Here is a 22907-nt window from a genome sequence, read left to right as displayed (position 1 = left end):
TCAGTTGCAGTCCCTGCTCTCGTGCCCACCCCCCGCAGGCCCAGCCTCCCACTCTTGAAGTGAAATATATGTAGTCCCAGCCACAAGCCACATTCCGTGTGGTACCTGAAACCACAGACTATCGGGGCTAGGAGAGCACTTAGAAATCACCCAGTCTGACTACCCCATTCACTGATGGAGCGACTGAGGCATGAAAGCAGATGAGACCTGCCTGAGGTCCCCGCGGCATTGACTATTACATTAAGGAGGTCGTCCAGGGTCCTCAGGGTTTAGGGAGTCACTGGGGGTTTCCCTGGGGATTTAGGCAAGGGTGTGGCATGGCCAGATGTGACCATATCTTGAATCCTGGATCCGCCAACAATCAGCTGCATTTCTTAGCTTCCCTGAGCCTCAGTTTCCTAATCTGCAAGATGGGGAGTATGACACCTGCCTCACAAGGTCCCTGTCAGGCGATGAAATGATGCTTGAAAAGTGTCTGGCCCCGTGTCTGGAACATAAATATTAGCCTTCTTCCCACTTTTAAAATGTGCTTCTTGATGATTTTTGAAATTGTCCTCGTTGTCCCCAATAATTAGGAGGACAGTGGTAAGTTATTCATCCTAGCTATGAACCGGTTCACCGTAATTTGCTTGGTAACTGCAGACATTGAAAGTTGCTTAGAGTGGGAATTGAGAGGTAGGAGGACAGCAGAGATAGTGGGGGATTGAGGAAGTGAAGGAACAAATACAGCTCAAGAAATTGGAGACCTGAGGGGCTGGAAGGCCCTCCCACCTCTCCTCCCTTTTCTTTTATACCCCAATCTGCCCTGGCTGCCCCCTGCTTCCTGCTCTGCATCTGACAGCTCTCCAAGGCCCTAGGCTGCCTGGTCCCCAGCTGGTGCCACTCCTCTCTCCTGGAATCTGACCCAGGCAAGCCTGTCTCTCCTTCATCCCTTCCACCCCTGCCAGCTGCTCCCTCCTTGCTCCATCTCCCAAGGCCTATACTCTAATCCACACTGGACATTCACACTGTGGCTTCTAGCCCATCAGTCCATCTCCACTTGGTGTAAGGCGGTCCCTTATGCCACACACTACCAGCTCAGGTCTCCCATCAGACACAGTAAGGACAGCTGGGTTCCCTGGGTGTACTTGCTCATAGGGCCCTCTCAACTTTCCAGTCTCCGCCATAACAGCCTCAATTTTCCCTGCCTAGAAAATCGGAGTCAGGAACAATAGTTTCTTATCTTATGTATTTATTTATTTATTTTTGGCTGTGTTGGGTCGTCGTTTCTGTGCGAGGTCTTTCTCTAGTTGCGGCGAGCAGGGGTCACTCTTCATCGCTGTACACGGGCCTCTCACTGTCGCAGCCTCTCTTGTTGCGGAGCACAGGCTCCAGACGCACAGGCTCAGTAGTTGTGGCACACAGGCCTAGTTGCTCCGCGGCATGTGGGAATCTTCCCAGACCAGGGCTCGAACCCATGTCCCCTGCATTGGCAGGTGGACTCTCAACCACTGCACCACCAGAGAAGCCCAGGAACGATAGTTTCTGTTGTGGAAGGAACCTGAGGGATTATCTGGCCTAGACATGTCACCAGGTACCAGCTATGATCAATCCGGCCTGCCTACAGAATCTAAGGCTGCATCCAAGCTCCAGAGAAAGGAGGAGTATGGTCAATTAGCAATGTCTGCCAGGCACCACTGCAATTGATTAGCAATGTCTGCCATGAGTGCAGCTTTATGAATGCCAGATATGAATGCTATTCATGATCTGGTCCAACTTTTCAGAGTCAAGGATACTTGAGATAGATAGATGTAAAATCAAGAGCAATATTTTCCCATGAGACCATATCAGATGGTGCCTGGACACCGAATAAGATAAATCTGACTCCTTTTAGTGAAAAAGATATTTCCCTTACAATCCTTCTGCATTTTCTCAAGGAAGAAGTCTCTGGTTCTGGCATGTCTTCATCAGCTTCCCAACACTTGCTTATCTCCCCTTTAAACTAAGAGATAGAGCAGATTTCCAGCAGGCAATAAATTGAAACATTTTGTTTTATTGTACTTACGTTGTACCATTACCTTTTATTTATAGTGAATATCAGTTTTCCCATTTACAGAACCAATATAAAACTTTTTCTTTAAATAAAAGTATTAAACAAAAAGTGAATTGATTTAAAGAAAAATATTAAGTAAACAATAACAAAGATGGTACACAGAGATCATTAAAATATATATATATACACACACACACACACACACACACACACACACACACACACAGGATCAACGCCTGAGAAATGTAACCTTCCCAAGAATTCTGCAAAGTGGAAATTCACTTGCAGAGAGATTTCCTGGTTTGCCGGAGGACACACAGCAAAGCTGTGGGCACTGAGCTTGGGTCTGATGCTCTCCTCAGGACTGAAGAGACTTACGGCCCAGAACACACAGCACCATATGGCAGGAGGTGGGAAGTGCGATGGCCCGGTTATTAAGCTATTCCATGGTAAGGATCCAAGGCTCAGACAACCTCAGGAAAAGGGAGTTTATTTTGGGCATAGAAGAAACAGGAATCCTGAGTGAAATGCAGTAACCCCCTGGGGAGCAGCAGTATTAGTCATAGGAGCCCAGGCCCCTCTGCTAACTCCTCTCTAGCCTTTTGGGGCTCTTCTCCACATGCACCTGCTCCTTGGGGCCACCCTCCTGCCCTGTATTCAAATGCCCAAGACTGAGAGAAACCTGATTGGCCAGTTCAGGCCCGGCCTCCCTGATTGGACACAGCTTCTGTTCTGAGTCATCTCATAGGCTGCTGATGAACCTATGGGTGGGCTTGTGTCAGGTGCCCAATCAGCTGCAAGCATGGCCTATAAATGCAGGCACTGTGTTTTCACACCTTGGGGTTAGCTGGGACCTGCTGGGGTCCCTGCCTTCCGAAGAACTCCAGTGAAGAAGGGAGGTTGTGATAGGCATCACAGGTGTGATCAGTGCCAGGGACAGAGGGAAGAGAAGTGGACGGGCGGTGGGGAGCACCGAGAAGGAAGGGGTTAGCTGTGTGTGGCGGGGGCGACTGCCACGTGAGGGGATGAGCCTCTCACTGAAGCGGGCATGCTGGAATCTAATGGGCCTGGATCGCCGCCTCTCCAAATCTTGACCTCAGAAATGTCAAGGCGCCAGGGGTGCTCCTGTGAGGTGGATGGTACCCCCTGCATGAAGGCAGCTGGGCGCAGGGAGCCCAGGCAAGATGATGCCAGATAGTTCATCAGTTCACCCAGGGAATATGATGGAGTGCCAAGTGCACTGTGCCAAGTGTAGTGAGTGGAGCTGCCATCTGGAGGCGGTGTGCCAGCCCCTGAGCCGCAGAAAAGACCAGTGGAGGCTGGAGCGGGAGGGGCCCAAGGGAGGGCTCCCTGTGACAGCATCAGGACCTGCCACTAGGAGGGGTTTACTTTCCAGCAGCCGGCTACGCGAAGCCATTGTGGAAAGATCCAGCCGGTGTCCGCTTTGCCGGGGCGTTTGTGTCCGTACTTGGGCCACAGCGTTAAGGATGCTGTAGCCAAGCATTCAAAGGTCACAAGAGATCCCAAATGGGAAGTGACAGGGCCACTTTCTTCAGCCACCCTGTGACCCTGAGAGTCTGTCCCTCCAGCACCGAATCTCAAAGTTTGCGCACATTGAAGGAGGTGGTGTTTCCCTCCCAGGGAAGCAGAACTGACACTTGAAGGCTAAAGGGAGCTTGTCACCTTGATGAGGGAGGCGAGGGCACCCCAGGCACAGGGAAGAGCATGTGTAAAGGTGTGGGGGAATAGGGGAGCTCCAAGTGGCTCCAAGTGGGAGGCTACCAGAAGGGAATGTCCCAACACGACGCTGGAGAGGCAAGGGGAGGGCCGAGAAGTGGTGCTGAGGGCAGTGGGGAGCCACGGCAGGGTTTTAAACCCGGAGCAGCACAGCCCTCTTTGTGTTCTGGAAAGAGCACTCTGGTTGTCCTGCGGTGGGTGGGTGCGAGGGGGTGTGACTGGGGCAGGAAGCCCTGTGAGGAGGGCAGGGTGAAGGCCCGTGGAGAACCCCAAATTCTCCCTGAAGAGGAGTTGCCGGGCTGGAGAGGAGGGACGCTTCAGAGGCAAAACCCACAGGACTCCATGACTGATGCGGGAGTGTGGAGTCAAAGTGCCTCTCCCCCCGAAGTTCTTGGCTTGGGTCGTAGGACCGGGGAGCAGCAAATGAGGTGTGGAAGTGAACAGCCGAGGGTGCAGGGCTGGGTGAGGGCCCTCTGGCCAGAGATGACCGGGGGCAGCCGGACACCGAGTGTCAGCAGTGGACAAGCCTCACAGACAGAGAGTCCTCAGCTGGGCCTGGTGCAAGAGAGGAAGGCCACCTGCCTCCCAGTCCTGGCCGTCTGTCTACACTGTGTGAGCCGGGTCCTGATCCTGGAGCTCTTGGAGGGACAGGTAGGCATCGGTGTTCAGGGTCAGGCGGGAGGTGGGGGCCCGGACTTGGCCTTGCCCAGGAGAGCTGGCCCAGGGGAAGCCGGCCCCCTCCCTCGGGCTGGGGACAGGCACCTCCTCTCCTGCTTCTCCCAGCGCATGCTCCGGGGGTGACTGCAAATCCACCGGGTCAGGGGCTTCCGGGGTGGGAGGCGCCAGGGGCTGGGGGGCCCAGTCTCCAGGGACTCCCTCCTGCGGGGTGGGGGGCAGCCTCTCTTCACCAGCCCCAATGCCCCCCAGGGCAGTGTTCGGGGGGCCTGGGCCACCGAGGAGACTGGGGGAGAAGAGCAGCAGGTCGTCCCCAGAGGGGAAGGTGCAGTAGGCGTCTTCCTCCCCTGGCGGGGGTGGCAGGGGTGGGAGGAGAGCCCCCTCTGGCACCCTGGGCCCACCCTCATCGGGCTCCTCCATGAAGGGGTCGTAGGCGAAGTACACCTGGCAGGCCTCGATCTCCAGCGCGTCTGGGAGGTGGAAGAAGAAGTAGCCCTGGTTGGTGAAGCAGCTGGTCACCGAGTGGCCGCTGGTCTCGGTTGAGGATGACGAGCCCTTGTCCTGCTGCTGCAGGAGGAGCAGCTGCGTGGCCTTGGCGTCCCTGTCCAGCACCTCCAGTGGGGAGATCTCGGGCACTGGGCCGCTGGGGCTGAAGGAGGACGAGGGGAAGGGAGAGGAGAGCCACTTCTGCAAGGAGAAAGAGCAGAGGGAGGGTGAGTGGCCACCTCTTCCGGACTCAGCAACATCCCCTATCTCATCCTCCTTCAGCAGTCCGCGCAGGGCTGCCTCCTCCGGGAAGCCCTCCTTGGCTGTAGCCCCCACTTCCCAAACACAAACACACACACACACAAACCCCGCCCACTGGTTTGGGGAACCCTCTGCATCAGCCCAGTGGGTGTGGCTGTTTCCCAGCCCCAGCACAGGCCTTCCCGGCTCTCTGTAGGTGCCCAGGGGATGTCTTGGTTCAATGTGTGACTGTTTATCGAGCAGCTCCTGTGAGACTGGTGCCGCTCTTGGTCCCGGGAACGTAGCAATGGGTAGAATCCTCAGAGTGTCTGGTGGGGACCAGTGTGAGTGTGTAAACCAACCAACCACTGCTGAGGCAGAAAGGGTCCCGAAAGCACATCACGGTCACCATACAGATGCCCAGAGAGGGCCTGTGCCCTGGCCCTGATCACACAGCCAGCAGGTGGGAGAGCTGGGTCCCAGGTTCCCCACTCACACTGCCATGGAACCATCTCCAGTGGGGAGCTAATTGTCCCCCAGTTGACCACTCCCCCCTGGTGCCCTGCAGCCCTCCACCCCCCACGCCCTCCATCCACAGAGAGAGGAAAGCACCCATCAGAGCACTTCTCAGTTGCTCTGGAGTCCACAGAGGCCTGGCAAGGAACAGGGAGACCCGGCTTCCAGCCCTGGCGCTGGCACTCTCTAGCTGTGTGACCCTGGGCAGGTCACTGCACCTCTCTGAGCCTCAATTCCACAACATTTAGCTGCCCCTTTCCTGACTTCCTCACTATGGGCCAGCAGAGAGACGTCAAAGAAGACAATGAAGGTGGAAACACCTGGCACAGGTAAAACGCAGACGACCCAGCAGAAGTGTAGGGGAGCGTTCACCCCTCAGGGCAGGATGATGGGGCCTCAAGAGGGTGCACTTGAGAACCCCCAACAGCCTTCTGTCCCGGGAGCCCTCTGCAGCTGGACTGTGGTCCCCCCAGCACAGGGACCAGGCCTGATGGGACCAGGCCCCCAGCACAGGGCCTAGGGGCCCAGTTGATGTTCTACACATGAATTAATGGACCAGAAGAGAAACATCCTGCTTCTCCATCCCCGGGTGAGTTCCCGGGGATGAGCCACTCGACAAAATCTACCCCCCTCCCCCAAACCAGGAGTTCATGTTACAGAGAAAAGGCCGAGAGAGAGGGACAGCGAGGACAAACTAAGGATGGAGGAATAGCAGGCTGGGGAGGCAGGGCAAGAGCCAGGTCAGGTGTGGCTCCAACACTAGGAGAAGCCGCGGAGGCAGGGCCAGGCAGCAGTGCTGAGCAGTGGCCAGAAGAAGCGGGCAGGCCTGGGGCCGGCACTGGTGTGCTGGGCCTCGCTGGGCCGCCCTCGGAGGTGTGTGTGGTCAGGCACTTCCTGGGCCTAGGCCTCCACCACAATGCCCTGAAGCGCAGGTGGGCGGGGGGCACAGGAAGAAACTCATCCCCCTTCACATACACTGGCACACGCACTCCCAGGTCCCACAGGCAGGGCAGTGGGCCTTGCGGTCGTGGAGCCAGGGGTTCTGGGGCGGAGAGAGAGACAGCAGCTGGCCTGTCACCCACATACAAAGGAGGGGGTGGGGTCCCTCTTGGCCAGCGCCCAGTCACGTCATGCGTCCCCAGGGCCTCCTCGGGATACCCCTTCCACACAGCAGGACTGGGCCAGGCATCTAGACCTGGGGATGACCTCGTGGGAAGATGGAGTGGCTTGCAACTCTCTAGAAAGGACCCCAGTCCCACGACAGAATGTCCTAAGCCCATAGAATGAGAAGGACTTCAAGGCAGAAGAGGTCTGAGGATGCATCTAGTCCTGCCTCCAGCCGGATGACTTGAATACCTCTGTTGATGGGGAGCTCACTACATTTAGGGCTGAAGGAGGAATTTTAAGGAGATACATTCCCCCACATCAAGAGTGCTGTAGGTAAGCTACCCCCAGTCATGGGAGTTTTCCGAAGAATTCCAGAAGGGGCTCTGATCAGCCCTGTTAGAGAACACCAAAGCCGACTCCTGACAGCTCTGGTCCAGCATGGCTTTCCAGCCCCTCAACTTTCCTCCTGGCTTCTCTCCGCCCCCACCTCACCCCTCCTCCACCAACACCAATCCAGGGAGCCTAGAGTGGGGGTGGGGTGGTAGAAGCAGCCCACCACATCCCCCTACCCCCTTGAAACTTCCTTCCTGAAGCATGTGTGGGCTGAGGGAGGGGAGACGACCAAACTTTAAATGGCGCTGAGTGTTCTGACATGTGGGCGTGCACTTTTAAAATGAATCTGTGTTTTGTAACTAGAAATGCCTAGAGGCCTTGCTAACGTCTGTGATAAGTCACGGAGCCGGGCCAGGGAGTTTCTGCAAGAGTAGGGAAATCACTAGCCCCACGGAGCAGGTCTGCACAGGGAGCGGGGTGGAGAGGACTTGCACCTGGCAGATCCTGCTCCATCAGCAACCTGGCGCCAGTCATTCTGCCTAGAGCTTCGTGAGCACTTGCTGTGTGCCAGGCAATGTCCTTGGGACCATACACATAGTAACATTATCCCCCCACCACCCATCAGTTTACAGGTGAGGAAACTGAGACACCGAGAGGTTCTAGAACTTGCCCAAGGCCACACAGCCAGGAAGTGGTGGAGCCAGGGTTAGAGCCCAGGCAGTCTGGCTCAGACGGGAGCTGCCATTCAGCCTGAGAACACTGGGGAAAGGGGCCCGTGCCCACACGCGAGGCAGCTCACTTTACATTTCTTCTTCCAAAAAGGGCAAAAACCCGCTGTTCCTGCACCTCCTCCCCACCCATTCCACACCCCCGCCCACCCTCTGGCCAGCCCGTGCCACCTGCCTACTCTACCCTCCACCTCCAGACGCCTACCTGGAAATCTCCTCCATGCTCGGAGCTCAGCTGGGAAAAGAACTCCGAGGGGTCTGGGATGTGACACTTCAGAACCTTCTTCAGCCTGGACAGGGGAGAGGAAGGGAGGGAAGGAGGGTGAGAAGGGAAGGGGACCGCAGTGTCCTGCCATCAGCCCCGCAGCTCTGAGGGCAGGGCGCACAGCTGTTCATTTATTTCGTCGGTATTGATCGTGTGCCCAGTAAGGGAGCGTATTGTGCTGGGCACTGGGGACACAAGAATAGCCAACAGAGAAGGTCCCTGCTCTTAAGGAACTGACATTCTAATGGGGGGGCCAGACAGTGAAGCAAGTGTGCAAGTTTACCGTTCATTGTAACGTGGAGACAGAGGGCAGGCTGCCATGCAAGAGAAGGATGTGAGGGTGGGGGACCATGCAAGCCAGAGCGGTAGGGGACAAAGAAGACTGGAGCAGAGTGAACAAAGAGGAGGGAGGTAGGAGAGAGGCCAGATGGTGGGCCACCTAGTCAAGGCTGCCATGGACGGTGGTTCAAGCTGTGCACTGCCCAAGGGCACCTGGGGATTTTTGGGGGGTGGGGGGAGCAGTGGTGAATGGAGACTGAATTCCAGCCCACGCTCTGCTTGCCAAGCTGAGTGCCCCAGTATCTGTGTGTATCTGCCTCCAGTCGTATGCCACAGCCTCAAAACCCCAGAAAACCTGGCTGCCACCCAGAGGTCCAGGCTCGGGTCCCAAACTCCTTTCTGGTCTCTGGCCACACCCACCTCCCTGCCTTTTCAGTTCCTGGAATGCTCCCGCCTTGTTCCCACCCAGGATCTTTGCACAAGCTACTTCCTCCTCCTGAGATGTGTTCCCCGACCCTTCCCTGCCTGGTTCACTTCTCCTCCAGATTTCAGTGGAATCATTACTTCCTCAGGGAAGCACCCCCCCAACCCCCGGCCACCCCTTAGCTGAGGTTCCTTTCCCTGTTGTCTGCTCCCAGTACCTATGGTACCTTCCTTCCTTCACCAGCCTAATCACGTGTGTTGTTATAAAAGTGCATGATTAAGATGTATCTGCCATCCCCCATGGGACTGTGGGTCCATGAAGATGGGACGACATGCCTGTGGTTGCCCTTGCGTTCCCAGCACTCAGCACCGTACCCAGACCAGAGCTAGGACTCAGTAAATAAAGGAATAAACAAATGAGTGCCCAGACGCATGAGGACCGCCCCCAACACACAGGCAGCTGGAACGTGCACACACACATGCTCAAGCCCTGGGTATGATGCTCTGGGCAGGGCTCCCACGGGGCTCTCCCTGCCCCACTCCCCTCGGGCTGGTTCCATGGGCTTCCATCTTTGGCGGAAATGCCAGGTGTTAGGCGGGGGGGGCTCTTGGGAGGGCAGAGGGGGCACTGGAGAGTGAGAGCAGGGGGTTCAGCCCAGAGCCTGACCTGGCGGGGAGGGGGTCGTGTCAGACAGGAGGATGAAAGACAGGGAAGGGAACGCTCTTACCACAGCCCGTTGTACCGAAAGCTGGTCAGCAAGTAAACCAAGAGGACGAAACCAAAAGTGCAGCAGAGGCCCAACACGATGTGGCCCATCGAAGGAAGGGGCACGGTCTTCTTCCTGGTTGCTGCCGGAGGGGCGGGGGGGGGGGGGGGGGGGGGGGGGGGGAGGAGGAGAAGGGGAGGGGTTAGAGAAGTGCCGCCACCCACCCTGGCTCAATCCAACATCCCCCGCCCATGACCTGGTGCTGAGGGACAGGCCGACCTCTGACCCAAGGCCTTTACAGGGTCCCAGCTGGTCCAGCAGAGCTGCTGTGTGCCCAGCCAACATGGGGCATCACGGCCGACATGATTCATCACAGCATCCCTGCCTCGGTACCATGGTACCCACTTTACAGATGAGGAAACAAGCTAACAGGTGAAAACAACCCACCCCTGACCTCGGCAGAAACCAAGAGTTTGAAGTTTCAGGGTGGAGAGAGTGGAAGGAGCCTCACCCGCCTCCCCACTAACTCACGAGGCCAGTGGCAAGTCCCACCCGCTCACTGATCCCCTGTTCCCATCTGTAAAACACGCCCATGTTGCCCACCCTGTGGGTCACATCAAGTGAGCTAATGATGGCCAAAGGGCTCTATACCTACACCCCAAGCCTCCCACACCAGCCACTGCCTCCCGCCAGAGCTGCATCCCCACCCCAGCTCCCCTTCAGTACCTGCAGGCCTCGTCCTGAAGACCAGAGGCTGGCTCCAGGGGCTCCAGGCCTCGTGGTTGCCTAGCTGGGGCCTGGCCCGCACCTGAAGCTCATACAGCGTGTCTGGAGCCAGCGTCTCCAGGGAGATCCATTGCTGGTTCTGCCTGAGGGTCAGCAGCGGGGTGTCCTGGGGCATAAACAGGGCTGTCAGACCAGAGGGGTCCCCACTGCCCACCTCACCTCCTGTGGCAGGGCTGGCCGAGACGCCGAGCAGAACAGCACCTTCCTCTCTTCCCTCCAGCCACCTGCCCTCCACTGTCCCCTCATCCTACAGAAAGGCTGCCTGACTACCCAGTTGCTGGGCCCCAAAACTCCAGGGTCATCCTAAATGCCTCCCACATCCAAAGCCATCTGCCAATCAGCTGGTTCCACGTCCAGAGCCTGGTTCCACCTCTGGAAACTATTTCTGCACCCTTCCGCCTTCTCTCCACTCCTTTCTCCTCCAGGTCTGAGCTCCCACCACCTCTGGGCACCATACAAGGTCGCCCTGCTTCCCCTCCACCCCCCCCCACCCCCCCACCCCCCCCCCCCACCCCCCCGTGCTCTGCTATAGTCTATTCTCCACTCAACCAGAAAGAGGGATTTCCCAAACACTTCTCCCACCTCTGCATCACCCTTTTTGCTTTTCTTCCGGTGCCCTAGACACACAGGCCATGTCTTGCCCTTGCAATGGCTCTTTCTTCTGCTTGGAAGACCCTCCCCAGATCCTCAAAAGGTCAGCTCCTGCTTGAGCCCCAGATCTCAGAAAGGCCTTCCCTGGTCACCTGAATCTGAAGTAGCCTGGCCCAGCCCTTCTCAGCCGTGTTATCACATTTAATTTTCATGATAGTATGTATCGACATCCCGTCGTCTCCTGTTTCTGGGCACCAGCTGTCTGCCCCCATCCCCCATGTGAGTTCCCTGAGAGCAGAGGCAGCTCATCAGGCCTGCCCTCCACTCTCTCCCCGCATCTAGCACGTAGTAGGTACTCTGTGAATGTTTGTTGAGTGAGTGAGTGAGCGAATAAAGGAATGGATAAATGAATGAGTAAGCGACCAACCCCTGTGGACTTGTTTTTTTTGTTTGTTTGTTTGTTTTTGGCAGCACCCCTTGGCATGTGGGACCTTATTTCCCTGACCAGGGATCGAACCCACGCCCCCTACAAGGGAAGGGAGTAGTCTTAACCACTGGACCGTCAGGAAGTCCCAACTCCCGTGGACTTGGACCACGCTGGATTTGAAGAGGGAAGGGTGGCTGCTCAGGGCCTCTGAAATCTCCAGAGAGGGCAGTCGCCTGCCTCTTGGCTTTGTAAGTCTTGCCTGGAATCCACCACCAGCTGGACCCCTGGGGTGTCAGGGGACACACGGAGGGAGGGGGAAGCAGGGCAGGCAGTACAGAGGAGCGGCAGGGGTTGCTTAGGGGCTGCTGTGGCTTTGCTGAGATGAAGGATGGACAGGGTGACGAGGACAGGAAGGAATCAGGGCAGGTCGGGATGGAGCTAGGTACTCACCTCCCAGCTGTGGCCCGGGGACCTTGTCCGGGCCTCAAACTCCACATTGCTTTGAATGTAGTGGGAGAACTGGGAGACATTCCAGGTTATGTTGCATCTGCGGGTCTCTATGTGGACGACTTGGAGGGAGTGGGGGGGCATCAGACGAACTGGAGACGGGAAGAGAAAAAAGGAGAGAGAAAAAGCTTGGGGGACACTGGAGGCTGATGCTGAGATGAAAAGCCGTGCCGGGCTCCCACGTCCACCTTTGTACGTGCTTCTCCCTCCCTGCGTTCCCTTTCCCCAGAGACTGGCAGGTCCCTGCTCACATAGCACATATTCAGAGAAGCCTTCCCCAACCACCCACCACTCTCTGTGCCCCTCGCCTGTTTCATTTCTCTTCCTAGCACTTATCAACACCCAACGTATTAAATATCTACTTCTGGTCCTTTATTCATTTTCTGTCTCCCCCACCAGACTCTGAGCTCATTGATGGCAACGACTTGATTCTTTCGGGTATCCTTGGTGCCTGGAACATTACCTGGCACATGGTAGGCTCTTGATTAAATACCTGCTGAATCAAGGCAGCCTTCCTCTGCACTCAGAATTGATCAGAGAGTTTTACCTGGATCATCTCATTTATTTTATTTAATTCTATCTCATCAACCTTATATGATTGTAAGATTGTATGATTCTGAAGTTCAATTGTTCTAAATTTTTATGCTTCTGAGACTCTGTAGAACCACACAAATAATAATAAGCAAATGTTTACTGAGCACGTGCTAAGTAGTTTCTGTGTCTTGGCTTATAGACTCCTTACAGCAACCACTGGCAGCAGGTAATTGGTTATCCCCACTTTACAGATGAGGAAACTGAGGCTCAGACATGTTAAATGATCTGCCAGTCAGATTACACTCAATTAAGGCAGGGCTGCATGTAGAACCCTGGATCTCACCCTCTGCCCCCGTCTCTTCCCTAGAGATGACCTCCAAGTTCGGGAAGGGAGGGGGGTGAGAGCTGGGGGTGGGGCAGAGCACTGAGTCGTTCAACAAACCTTCCCAGAGCACTGCCCAGATCGAGCCTGATGTTGACTATTCAGAATGGAGACACAGGGATGGCAGAGGCTCTACCCTCAGGGAAGTTCACAGCCCAGTGAGGGAGACAGACCCATAATCAGGCAGCAAAGACCCAGGACAGAAACACCCTGAAAGAGGTGGGGGAGTCTGGGAAGGACTCCTGGAGGAGGTGACTCTTCACTGAGCCTTGAAGGGTGAGTGGGAATTTTCCGGGTGGGAGGAGCCTTCCAAGCAGTGGGGCCGGCGCATGCAAGGACTCAGAGGCATGGATGGGCAAGTTGAATCTGGGGAGCTGGGCTTTGGCATGGCAGGAATATAGGCCACGAGAGGAGGCGTGCTGGAGAGGGAAGCCAGGCCAAGTGGCCTTGAACACCAGGGTAGCAGCCCGGGACTTCATGCCAAGTTCAGCGAGCAGTGGGTTGGTCAGATGTGGGCATGGAAGCTGATGGGGAGAGACTGGAGCAGGGTGGCCCCAGAGGGGGAGACAGGGAGGGAGGTGCCCACCCCTCCAACCCCCTCCCAGCCCCACCCTGGAGTCCTCTCTCACTGTTGTCAAAGGGCTTGAAATTCTGGGTCATCATCCTCCTCCACCTCTCCCCTTCACGGCACATCACGGTCAAGTTGATGACGTCAACTATGGTCAGTTTCTGAGACTGCAAGGGAAGGAGGCCAGGGATGTAGCTGCCAGCAGCTGGTGCGGGGAGGGGGAGGCTGCTGGGATGAGGACGGGGGAAGACAGGAGGGGAGACCGCGACTGCGACAAACAGGACCCCCTCCCTGAGCCCCTCCGCCTGAGGCAGGGCTCAGCAAGCTTTCTGAAAAGGGTCAGTTAGTTAATATTTTTGACTTTGCAGGTCATGTGGTCTCTGTCACAACTATTCAACTTTGCCGTTGTCGTGTGAAAACAGCCGTGAAAAAACATGACAGCAAATGTGCTTGGCTGTGTGCCAATAAAATTTTATTTATAAAAACAGGCAGCAGGCTGGTTTTGGCCCACGGGCCATAGTAAGTTGTCAATCCCTGATCCAAGTGAAGTGAGCTGCCTTGGGAGGGAGGGAGTTCCCCGTCACAAGAGGTGTGCAAGCAGGATGAGCCCCCAAGAAGGTGCAGGTCCGGACCTATCCTTGCATTATAGCTCTGAGTGTGAAAGCTTCCTCTCCGCATCTCTCTCCAGCCCCGCACCTTCACTTTTCTGGAAGGAAATGGCCAGGAACCGAGCATCTCCTGTGGGCAGGCCCTGTTCAGGTACCTTAGGCACTTCTCTGGCTGAAGCTCACAGCTGTCCATCCACACATTGCAGGTAAGAAACCTGAGGCTGGGACTGGTTAAGGACCTTGCCCCAAATCACACAACCGGTCAGCAGGGGAGCCTGGATGCAAACTCAGGCCTCTGCGTCCAGAGCCCCACAGAGACTGTAGCCCTGGCCAAGTGAACAGCTTACGGCGGCCTCCTCCCTGTGCGGAGGGCAGCTCTGCAGCCCTGCAGGAGGAGGGTCTGGTGCAGGCTCTGTTAGCATCTGCATTCCGGGGTCCGGGATGGTGTTTTCAGGCCCAGGACCCCGGGCACAGCCCCTCTGACCTGCCGCAGGGCCCACTGTGAGCAAACCTTGAACTTGATCATCAGAGTTCCTGGAGCGGAGAACAATTGCTTCGTCTCCACCCCGAGGACCCGTCTACCAGCTGCTGTGGGGGCCAGATGCTCCCAGATAATAATAGTATCATCACATTATTACAGGAAGTCCCCTACATATGAACGAGTTCCGTTCCGAGAGCACGTCCATAAGTCCAATTTGTTCGTTAAGTCCAACGAAGTTAGCCTAGGTACCCAACTAACACAATCGGCTACATACCACTGCTTCTACACGTGCTTCCACCAGGCATCCCGGGCTTGAAAGAAAGATACTGTACTACGGTACTCTATACAGTACTGTCCAGTGAAGTGTATAAAGCACAACCACTTGTAGAGGAAGCACGCACGTGACGATGGACGCCAGACACGTGAACTAACTTACACGACTGGACACGCAAACGCACATACGCACCTTTGAAAGTTTGCAGCTTGAAGGTTCGTATGTAGGGGACTTACTGTGTTACTATTAATGTCATTGTCGTTGTTGCAAAGATGCCAATAACACATTCTGCTGAGTACTGACCCTGTGCCAGGCATTCTGCTAAGCCCCTCACGTATATTATCTCATTTAATTCTCTCAGTACCCAATGAGGCGGGCACAATTACTATTCTCATCCTACAGGTGAGGAGACTGAAGCACAGAGAGGCCGAGGGACTTGCCTAAGGCCACACAGCTAGATGGGGCCAGGATCTGCAGAGCTGCAGGGGACGGGCACAGCAATCTGGTTCGAGGGGCTCTGCCTTTATCAGCTACGCTGTGTCATGTGAGCTCATCTCCACGTCCCCCTGCTCCTGGAGAATGTGTAGAACCTGATAAGGGTTGGAAAATGTGGTCTGGGCATCCCTGGTGCCCACCGCTGCCAAGAAGGGTTTGCCAGACAATAATTTGATGCACACGGCCTCCTGCTCTTTGAGAGGCAGCCTAGTGCAAGGTTGAAAGACCCAGGCTGGGGGTCTCACAGATCTGGGTTCAATCCCAGCTCTGCCTCTCCCTGGCTATGTGACTTGGGCAGGGACCTCCCCTCTCTGAGCCTCAGTTTCCTCATTGGTAAGAAGGGGACAGTGCTGGTACCCACGCACAGTCGTAAGGATCCCCTGGCAATCGGGTCAAGTGCATGTTCTGTTCTGGGTGGCATTCGCTTGATTCTCAGAACAACCCTACAGGGTAAGGATCGTTATTATTCCCCTTTACAGAAGGGGTAACTGGGACTCAGAAGATGCTCAACGTCACCCAGCTGGTATACGATGGAGCCAGGGCTGGAACCCGGACCGTCCAGCTGTGCGATCCACACTGTCAACCCCACCCCGCCCTGTACTTGCCCAGACCTCGGGAGGAGTCAGATATGGAGGTTATTATGACTAGTAGGTGCTCTCCCCACTTGATAAAGAACACAGGGGTGTCACGGCCCCCACAGAGCATGGGGGACACAGCAGGAGCAGAGGCAGAGTGGCCGATGCCTCACGTACCTCAGATCCCTCGACCCCCAGGTCAGGCCTCTGCTCTCCTTGGATGCCACCTCCCTCCTTCTGCCTCCTCAGCCCCAGAAGCCTGCTCTGTCACAACCCCCGGCCACTGGGCTTGCTGGGCCCCAGCTCCTCCCCCGGAAGGACGCCCCTCTGGCCTCTCCCCTCAGCTATGGCTACTCACATCTGGGGGTCCTAGGATGAGGTTACATGCCCAGGATCCCGGCTTCACTGGGAGCAGCTCACAGGATTCGTTCCACTGCCTTTCAAGACAAAAGAACCCTCTTAGAAGAAAAAGACGGACCCCCCCCCTCCCAGAGCTGGCCCTTGGGAGAGTCCCCATGCAGCGTTGCTGGTCTGTGCCCGGGCTCTATGCCAACCCCCACGTGCCCACCTCCCTTCGTGAGCATCTTTTCCTGCCTCTTCATCCCAGCCAGGCCTCACGGCGGCTAAAGCGATCTAGAAACAAACCAGTTCAGGACACACAGCCTTCCCCGCCTAAAGCCCTCCAAAGTCTCCCCATAGGGTTCAGGGTGAAGATGATCCTTGATAGGGCCTTCAGAGCCCCTTGGAATCACCATCCACCTGGGAGCCAAGGTCAAACCCCAAAGCCACCTCTGCTGGCTGCCACCAGGGTGTTTGGATTGCGGTGACACTTCACCACCTCCTTCCCAGTCTCCAGTCTTCCCCAGCCACTCCCCAGTTCCCTGTCCCCACAGCTGCCCTAGGCATCTGTCAAAATCCCAGGTTACTCAAAAAGTTTGGGGATCCCCCTTCTGCCCGTTTTGCCTCTAACACTGAGTCCAGCCTCGGCATAGCAGGTGAGCAGCCCAATGTCCCCAAACTACCTTGTCTGGCTCATGCCCAGCCCCTCCACTGCAGCCTGGACTGCACACCCCACTGCCACTCAGGGTCCAGGAGTCTAAATATCCGACCCCCAAGTTCTTCCAGACTTCTGTGACACCAAGAGTCTGTGGGTCCTATTATTCCAAGATTCTCAAAGTGCAGAGTTCTTGGGGTCTAAGAGCTAGGATTTCAATAGTCTAAAAGTCAGTGACTATCAGGTCTCACCTCCCTGAGATTCTGTACATTTGTCTGTCGACCCCACACACACCTTTTATCCGGCTGGGCATGGATGTGGCACGTCGTGACCTGCAGTCCCCCATCCCGGCTCCAGGCACAGGAGATATTGGCTCTCGAGTTGTAGAAGCACGTGAGCTTGGAAGCATCTGCTGGTAAGATGAGGCGTGCGTGGCTGGCTGCAGGGTGCCCATGGCCCTCTGGGGTTCGCCCGCCACTCCTGTACCTACCAGGTGAGGAAGTAGTCAATCCTGGTAGGCAGAGAAGGGGTTCGTGAATCCATCTGAGAGAGGACAAAACTGAGCCCCATAGCCTGCAGTGACCCCCAGACAGGTCGAGGCAGGGCAGGGACAAGAAGACGGTGTCTTCCTGCGGCTTGGAGGGGCACATGGGTGCGGTGCGGGCAGGTGGAGGGCTGAGGGAGAAGGCGGACACCTGGTCTCTGGTCCCACTGCCCCCCTCCCCCCCGCATCCTGCCCCAGCGGATGGAGCTTCTACCAAGAAGCAGGGGTCCTGGAAGAAGTTCTAGAAGGGCCTTGGCCTCCTCCCTGAGGGAAAGCACAGCAGTCCAGATGCCAGGGTCCTCACCGTTCACCGATGTAGATGCCCGAGGGATGGCCAGGGGCCAGAGGACAAGGAGGCACAGACACCAGGACAGAGCAGGAGCCGCCATCACAGCCACGGGTGGGAGCTGGGGAAGGGAGCCCTGGATGGAGGAAGCAGGGGAGAGAGCACGAGTGAGCACCCAGCCACGTCCTCCCCTGCCCAAGACACTGGCTGGGCCCTGTCCTCTCAAGGTGCACCCCTCTGCTCCCCACCATGCCAGCCTCAGGGCCTTCGTATCTGTTGATCCCTCTATCCCACACATGTTCTTTCCTCCCCTTTTGAGATTCTGGGACCCATGTTGTCATTGCTGAAAGGACTCTCAGAGCAGGCCCAAGCCCTTGTTCAAAAGCTGGGGACACTGAGGCCCAGAAAGAGGAAAGATTTGCTTACGTCCACATAGGGAGGCCAGCTCAGAGCTGGAATTAGAACCCACCTCCTCTCTACCCGGCTGCTCCCTTAACCACACCAAAACTATTTGTCAAGAGGTTTCTCTATGCTGGGCTCTATTTTGAACTCTTTAATTGCGGCAATAAGAGCATCTACTGGAGATACACTCATTATCCCCATTTTCAGATGAGAAACTGAGGCACAGAGAGGTGAAGCAGATTACCCAAGGTCACACAGCAGATAAGAGGCAGCTGTGGAATCTGAGCCAGGGTAGACTGCCTGGAGCCCAATAAACGTGTGCTGACTACCTCACAACAATACCTCACGGCAATACTCGTGGAGGGAGTGGGGTGGCGGGTAGGGGCTGAACACCCACCCTGTGCCAGGCGCTTCCCGTACACCAGCTTATCTAATCTGCCCAGCAACAGGGGGTGGGTGCGTGCATCGTCCCCTTACACAGATGAGGAGACCAAGGCTCCAAGCCATTAACCAGCCCAAGGTCACATCGCAGAAGAGGCAGAGCTTGGATTCCGTCCCCGCGCTCCACCCCAAAGTCCATTCCCTCACATGGTTCTGCCCTGCCCAGACCGTGTCCCAGGCGCTGGCCCCAGAGGTAAGGCCCACAATATCCATCCACACCCTGGGGAGTCAGGGACCGGCAGGGGCATGGCCGACCAGTGGGCATCTGGCCTGTGTGTGGAGAGGAGTCCAGAGAAGTACCCGGGGGCACCTCCTTGCCCGTCCCACTATCCCCACAGGGCAACACTCCCGGAGCGGACCTGGTTGCCTCTTTCTTTGGACCCTCCAACCCCCTATAGCAAAGGTCGCAGGGTTGGGTCCCCGTAGGGCACAGATCCCAGGCAAGGGGCTCCGGCAAGATCCCTGTGCCCCTCACTCATCGATCATGGCCCTGGGGAAGGGCCCTGGGGATCCCCTGGAGGGTGTCACCTGGGGCCGGACCCTCGCCAGTAGGGCCAGCCAGGACCAGGACAGGATCTGGCACAGAGCCTCACGGTGAGAGGAGAAGGGTGGAGGCAAAGGTATGCAGGATCACAGGAAGGTCAGGGCCAAACCACAGCCCCAGCCAAAGCGAGCTGGGCAGAAGTGGCATCATCTAGAATGAGCTCCCCTCCACCTATGGCCGAAAGGGTGCAGCAGTGAACCCCAAGAGGGCAAAGCGCAAGGAGGATGCAGGGGGCAGGGTGAGGAGGGCTTCTAGCAGTCCCCAAGGCTGACCCTCCTGCAGAGGAGGAAACCGAGTCTCAGGTAGCTTAAGGAACCTGCTCAAGGTCACAGAGCAAGGAAGAGGCCCAGCCTCAGGGAGGGCAAGTGGGACCTCTGAGTCCCCAGTGCCTTCCGTCCTGGATTCTCACGCACACCCACGCACGTGTGCCCTGCCCTTCGTGACTGCAAAGCCGATCACACTTACTGACTCATTAGGCCCCCAGCGCAGCCCTGAGAGTGTGTGTTGTCATCCTTATTCGATAGACACCGAGACTAATGCTCAGAGCTGCCCAAGGGATGGGAGTCAAACCCGGGTCGCCTGATGTCAAGTTAGAAGAAGAGGATGACAATGGTGATGACGGTGGTGATGGTGACGGTAATGACACGGCGGTGACGGTGATAATGACGATGGTGGCGATAATGACTAATACTCAGCCCTCACGCCGCCCGGCGCTGCCATTAGCACCTCGCAGATATTAACTCATTTAAAGTTCACAGCAACCCCATGAGTAGGTACCATTATGACTCCTTTTATCAGATGAGAAGACTGAGGTACTCGTTAAGCCTCTTGGGGTAAAGCTGGGATTTGAACTCAGTCAGTTGCTGTCTGAGGCTCTGCCAGGGCGGACATCATGGGATGTAGGGCACAGAGCGGCTGGGGGAGGACATGAAGCACAAGCTCGGTAGCCGGAGACACGTCCCACCTGACCTCTGACCTTGATGGACCCCGTCTCCCCTCATCCTCTCTGGCCAAACCCCCCACCACAGGGCTCCCTCTTGCTGTTTAAGTCTGGGGGCGCCTCCCCAGCTGGGCGTGGGATGCTGGCTGTGGGGGAAGCAGGGGGACGCTTGGGGATGGCTCCGCCTCTCAGGTGTTCCAAACACAGTTAAGGGTGGGAGGTCTCGGCCCCCAGGAGTGGAGGGAGAGCCTGACCCGCAGGGAGCCCCAGAGATGGAGTCCCATCCCCTCCAGAAGCACCTGGAGAGCCTACTGTCCTGACCGGTCACACAGCCAAGTCAGGGACAAAGCTGAACTTGAACCCGGGGGTCCGGCCTCCAGCCCAGGGCTCCCAGAAACCTCGCAGCACACTCACTTCATAGCCAGGTCTCAGAGGCGTCCCTCTCTTTTCCCCTCGCCCCACAGCCTCCTAAGGTATCCTTTACACAGGGGCACCTCCCCGGTGTAGGCCGCACCTCTCCCACCCACATCCCACACCGCCTCTGGGCACCCAGCATATCTGAGTCTCAGCTGGCCTTGCCCCTCCCAGGACTCCCACCTCCTTCCCCACCCCTCTGGGTTGGGGGGCCCAGCACAGGGCCTGGGGAAGCCCCTCATCCCAAAGTAGCCCCCGGCCTCCCATGGGGAGAGCTGGGAGGGAGGGAAAGCCTAGGACCAGGGACCAGCTTTTCTTCAAGCCTGAGCCATGAGAGCAGGGCCTGCCTTGTCACTGGGGGATTCTAAGGTAAGGTTGGGGGTGAGGGCTGGCAGATGGGAGTTCAGGCAGAAACTTCTGGAGGATCTGAGTCAGAGCTGAAAGTCAGCCCCATGACCTTCACCTCCAGCCCCCTGGCTGGTGGCAGGGGCCAGGAGGGAGCCCCGGGTGCCTGGGGACTGGGCAGGGGCAGGGTAAGGGCAAGATGAGACTTTACCTAGCTGGGACATGGGGCTGCGGCGTGCTGTCTCTGCTTCTCTCCACTGCTGGGACTGTAGCCATCTCCCCAGGGCCCAGCTCCGGCTCCCTCGGCCCAGGTAGTAGACGGCTGATGGGGCCAGCCACCAAAGACTAAAACCCCAAGGCCAGCCCACTTCCTGTGCAGAGGATGGAGGGGGCAAGGCCTGGGGTGGGGAGGCGGGGGAGATCTGGCTGGTTAGAAAGCCTGAAACTCCTGTAGCACCAGGGGCCAGATAAAGATCTCCCTCCTCCGCTGGGGGGGGTGAGGGAATGGGGGGGGTCGGGGGGGCACCCTGCGTATTGCAGCAGGAGGCGTGAGTGTACACCCTCACACACATGCTGTCTCTCACTCTCAGATAGATGCCTTGCTGCATACAGGAGCCCTTGGGGCAAGGCCCCTTCTTTTCCCTCCCACCCCATCTCACAGGCCACCTCAAGCCTCTGACACCTTCATCCAGTCACACACAGTAACACCCAGACCTCACTCAAACATGTCCCTTTAGGTGTACCCCAGCCATGGGATAAGACACCCCAACTTGCTGAGACTTCCCTTTTCACCCAGCCTTCCAGGAAGCCCCTTACTCAGTTTAGCATTCAGAGGCGACTATTTTGGGAGGCTTTGCAAACAATTTGATGGCTACTTATTGAACCTTCTAGAACCTTCCTCTTCTTCTCAAGTCATGGTTTATAATCCCTTTTTCCTCCTTTTTGGGGAGGAGGGATCAGTTCAGGGCTTTTTTTTTTTTTTTTTTTTAATGATGAAAAGTGACAGACCCCTCTTTGGAAAGGTGCATGTCTATCTATGTGCAGTGTCACAGGCCCAGGGATCCCGTGAAGTTCCATCCAGTTTCAGAAGAAGCAGCTCTGCTGTCTCCTGATTTTAAACTCTGCCTCCGGGGGTTTTCCTGTGAGCTGCTGCCTCTCTCAGAAAAGGGAATGGGGAGAGCAGGAGGGAGAGTAGAAAGAACAGCTCTGCAGAAGTTTCTGTCTGCAGAGAAGTGAGAAAACAGCATTGAAGACCCTGGGGAGAGAATCAGGCTGACTCCCTTCCAAGCGGGAAGCAGGACCCGATTTGAGGCTGCTTGGAAGCTGAGTGACCTGCTTCCCTGTGTTTCAATGTCCACACCTGTAGAATGAGGGGTAACAGTTCCTGCAGGGGTGTCAGGAGAACCAAACAGCAGGAGAGCATAAAGCACCTCACCTGGTGACCACGCGTCGTAGGCTCGCAATAAGCCCACTTCTCCTCTCCCCTAGAGCAAGGCTTTCTGGCTGCAGGAGAGGGTAATAAACAGAAGCACCACGGAGATGAGAATAATAGCCGAGATTTATTAAGCCTAGAATAGTTCTGGAAGCTCCTCAAGAAATGGGGAATGCCGGTTCTCCCAGGGAGGAAAGCCAGGTAAGGAGGGGGCAGGAAGGCCGTTTCTCGCTGTAGACACTTTTATACCACGTGCATGTATTTCCCACCCCCAAATTCATGAATTCAGTTAAAACTTTAAAAAATGCATGTAAAGAAAAAATCCAAGAAAGACAAATAGACAAATATCATGTGATATCACTTATATGTGGAATCTAAAATATGGTACAAATGAACCTATCTGCAGAACAGAAACAGACCCACAGGCGCAGAGAACAGACTTGTGGTTGCCAAGGGGGAGGGGGAAGGGGAAGGGATGGACTGGGAGTCTGGGGTCAGTAGATGCAAAAGCTATTACATACAGAACGGATAAACAACAAAGTCCTACTGTATAGCACAGGGAACTATATCCAATATCCCAGGATAAACCATAATGGAAAACAATATAAAAAAGAATGTATGTATGTGTATAACTAAGTCACTTTGCTGTACAGCAGAAATTAACACAACATGTAAACCAACTACACTTCAGTAAAAAATAAAAAGAGGGCTTCCCTGGTGGCGCAGTGGTTGAGAGTCCGCCTGCTGATGCAGGGGACGCGGGTTCGTGCCCCGGTCCGGGAAGATCTCACATGCCGCGGAGCGGCTGG

The 22907-nt window shown here is 56.2% G+C and overlaps 1 protein-coding gene across 2 annotated transcripts; it reads right to left on the bottom strand.

The window, feature by feature from the left end:
- Window positions 1-2506: 2506 nt before the first annotated feature.
- On the bottom strand, window positions 2507-21019 carry IL2RB (interleukin 2 receptor subunit beta). 2 transcript variants are annotated; one of them, XM_032646644.1, is made up of 11 exons: window positions 20878-21019; window positions 17599-17716; window positions 17241-17261; window positions 17045-17159; window positions 16115-16193; window positions 13385-13490; window positions 11783-11931; window positions 10255-10420; window positions 9550-9670; window positions 8060-8144; window positions 2507-5131 (listed from the first exon to the last, which is right to left on the bottom strand). In XM_032646644.1, the coding sequence occupies exons 2-11, from the start codon at window positions 17681-17683 to the stop codon at window positions 4373-4375; spliced, it is 1686 nt and encodes a 561-aa protein (XP_032502535.1). In that variant the 5' UTR covers window positions 17684-17716; window positions 20878-21019; the 3' UTR covers window positions 2507-4372. The 2 variants fall into 2 exon arrangements, with proteins under 2 accessions (XP_032502535.1, XP_032502534.1); XM_032646643.1 differs by having other exon boundaries at window positions 17045-17261.
- Between the last annotated feature and the right edge of the window lie 1888 nt (window positions 21020-22907).

Source organism: Phocoena sinus, chromosome 10 (assembly GCF_008692025.1).
Source record: "Phocoena sinus isolate mPhoSin1 chromosome 10, mPhoSin1.pri, whole genome shotgun sequence".
Lineage (NCBI taxonomy): Eukaryota > Metazoa > Chordata > Mammalia > Artiodactyla > Phocoenidae > Phocoena > Phocoena sinus.
The sequence above is the reverse complement of the archived record's forward strand: the minus strand, read 5'-3'. Positions and strand labels throughout refer to the sequence as shown.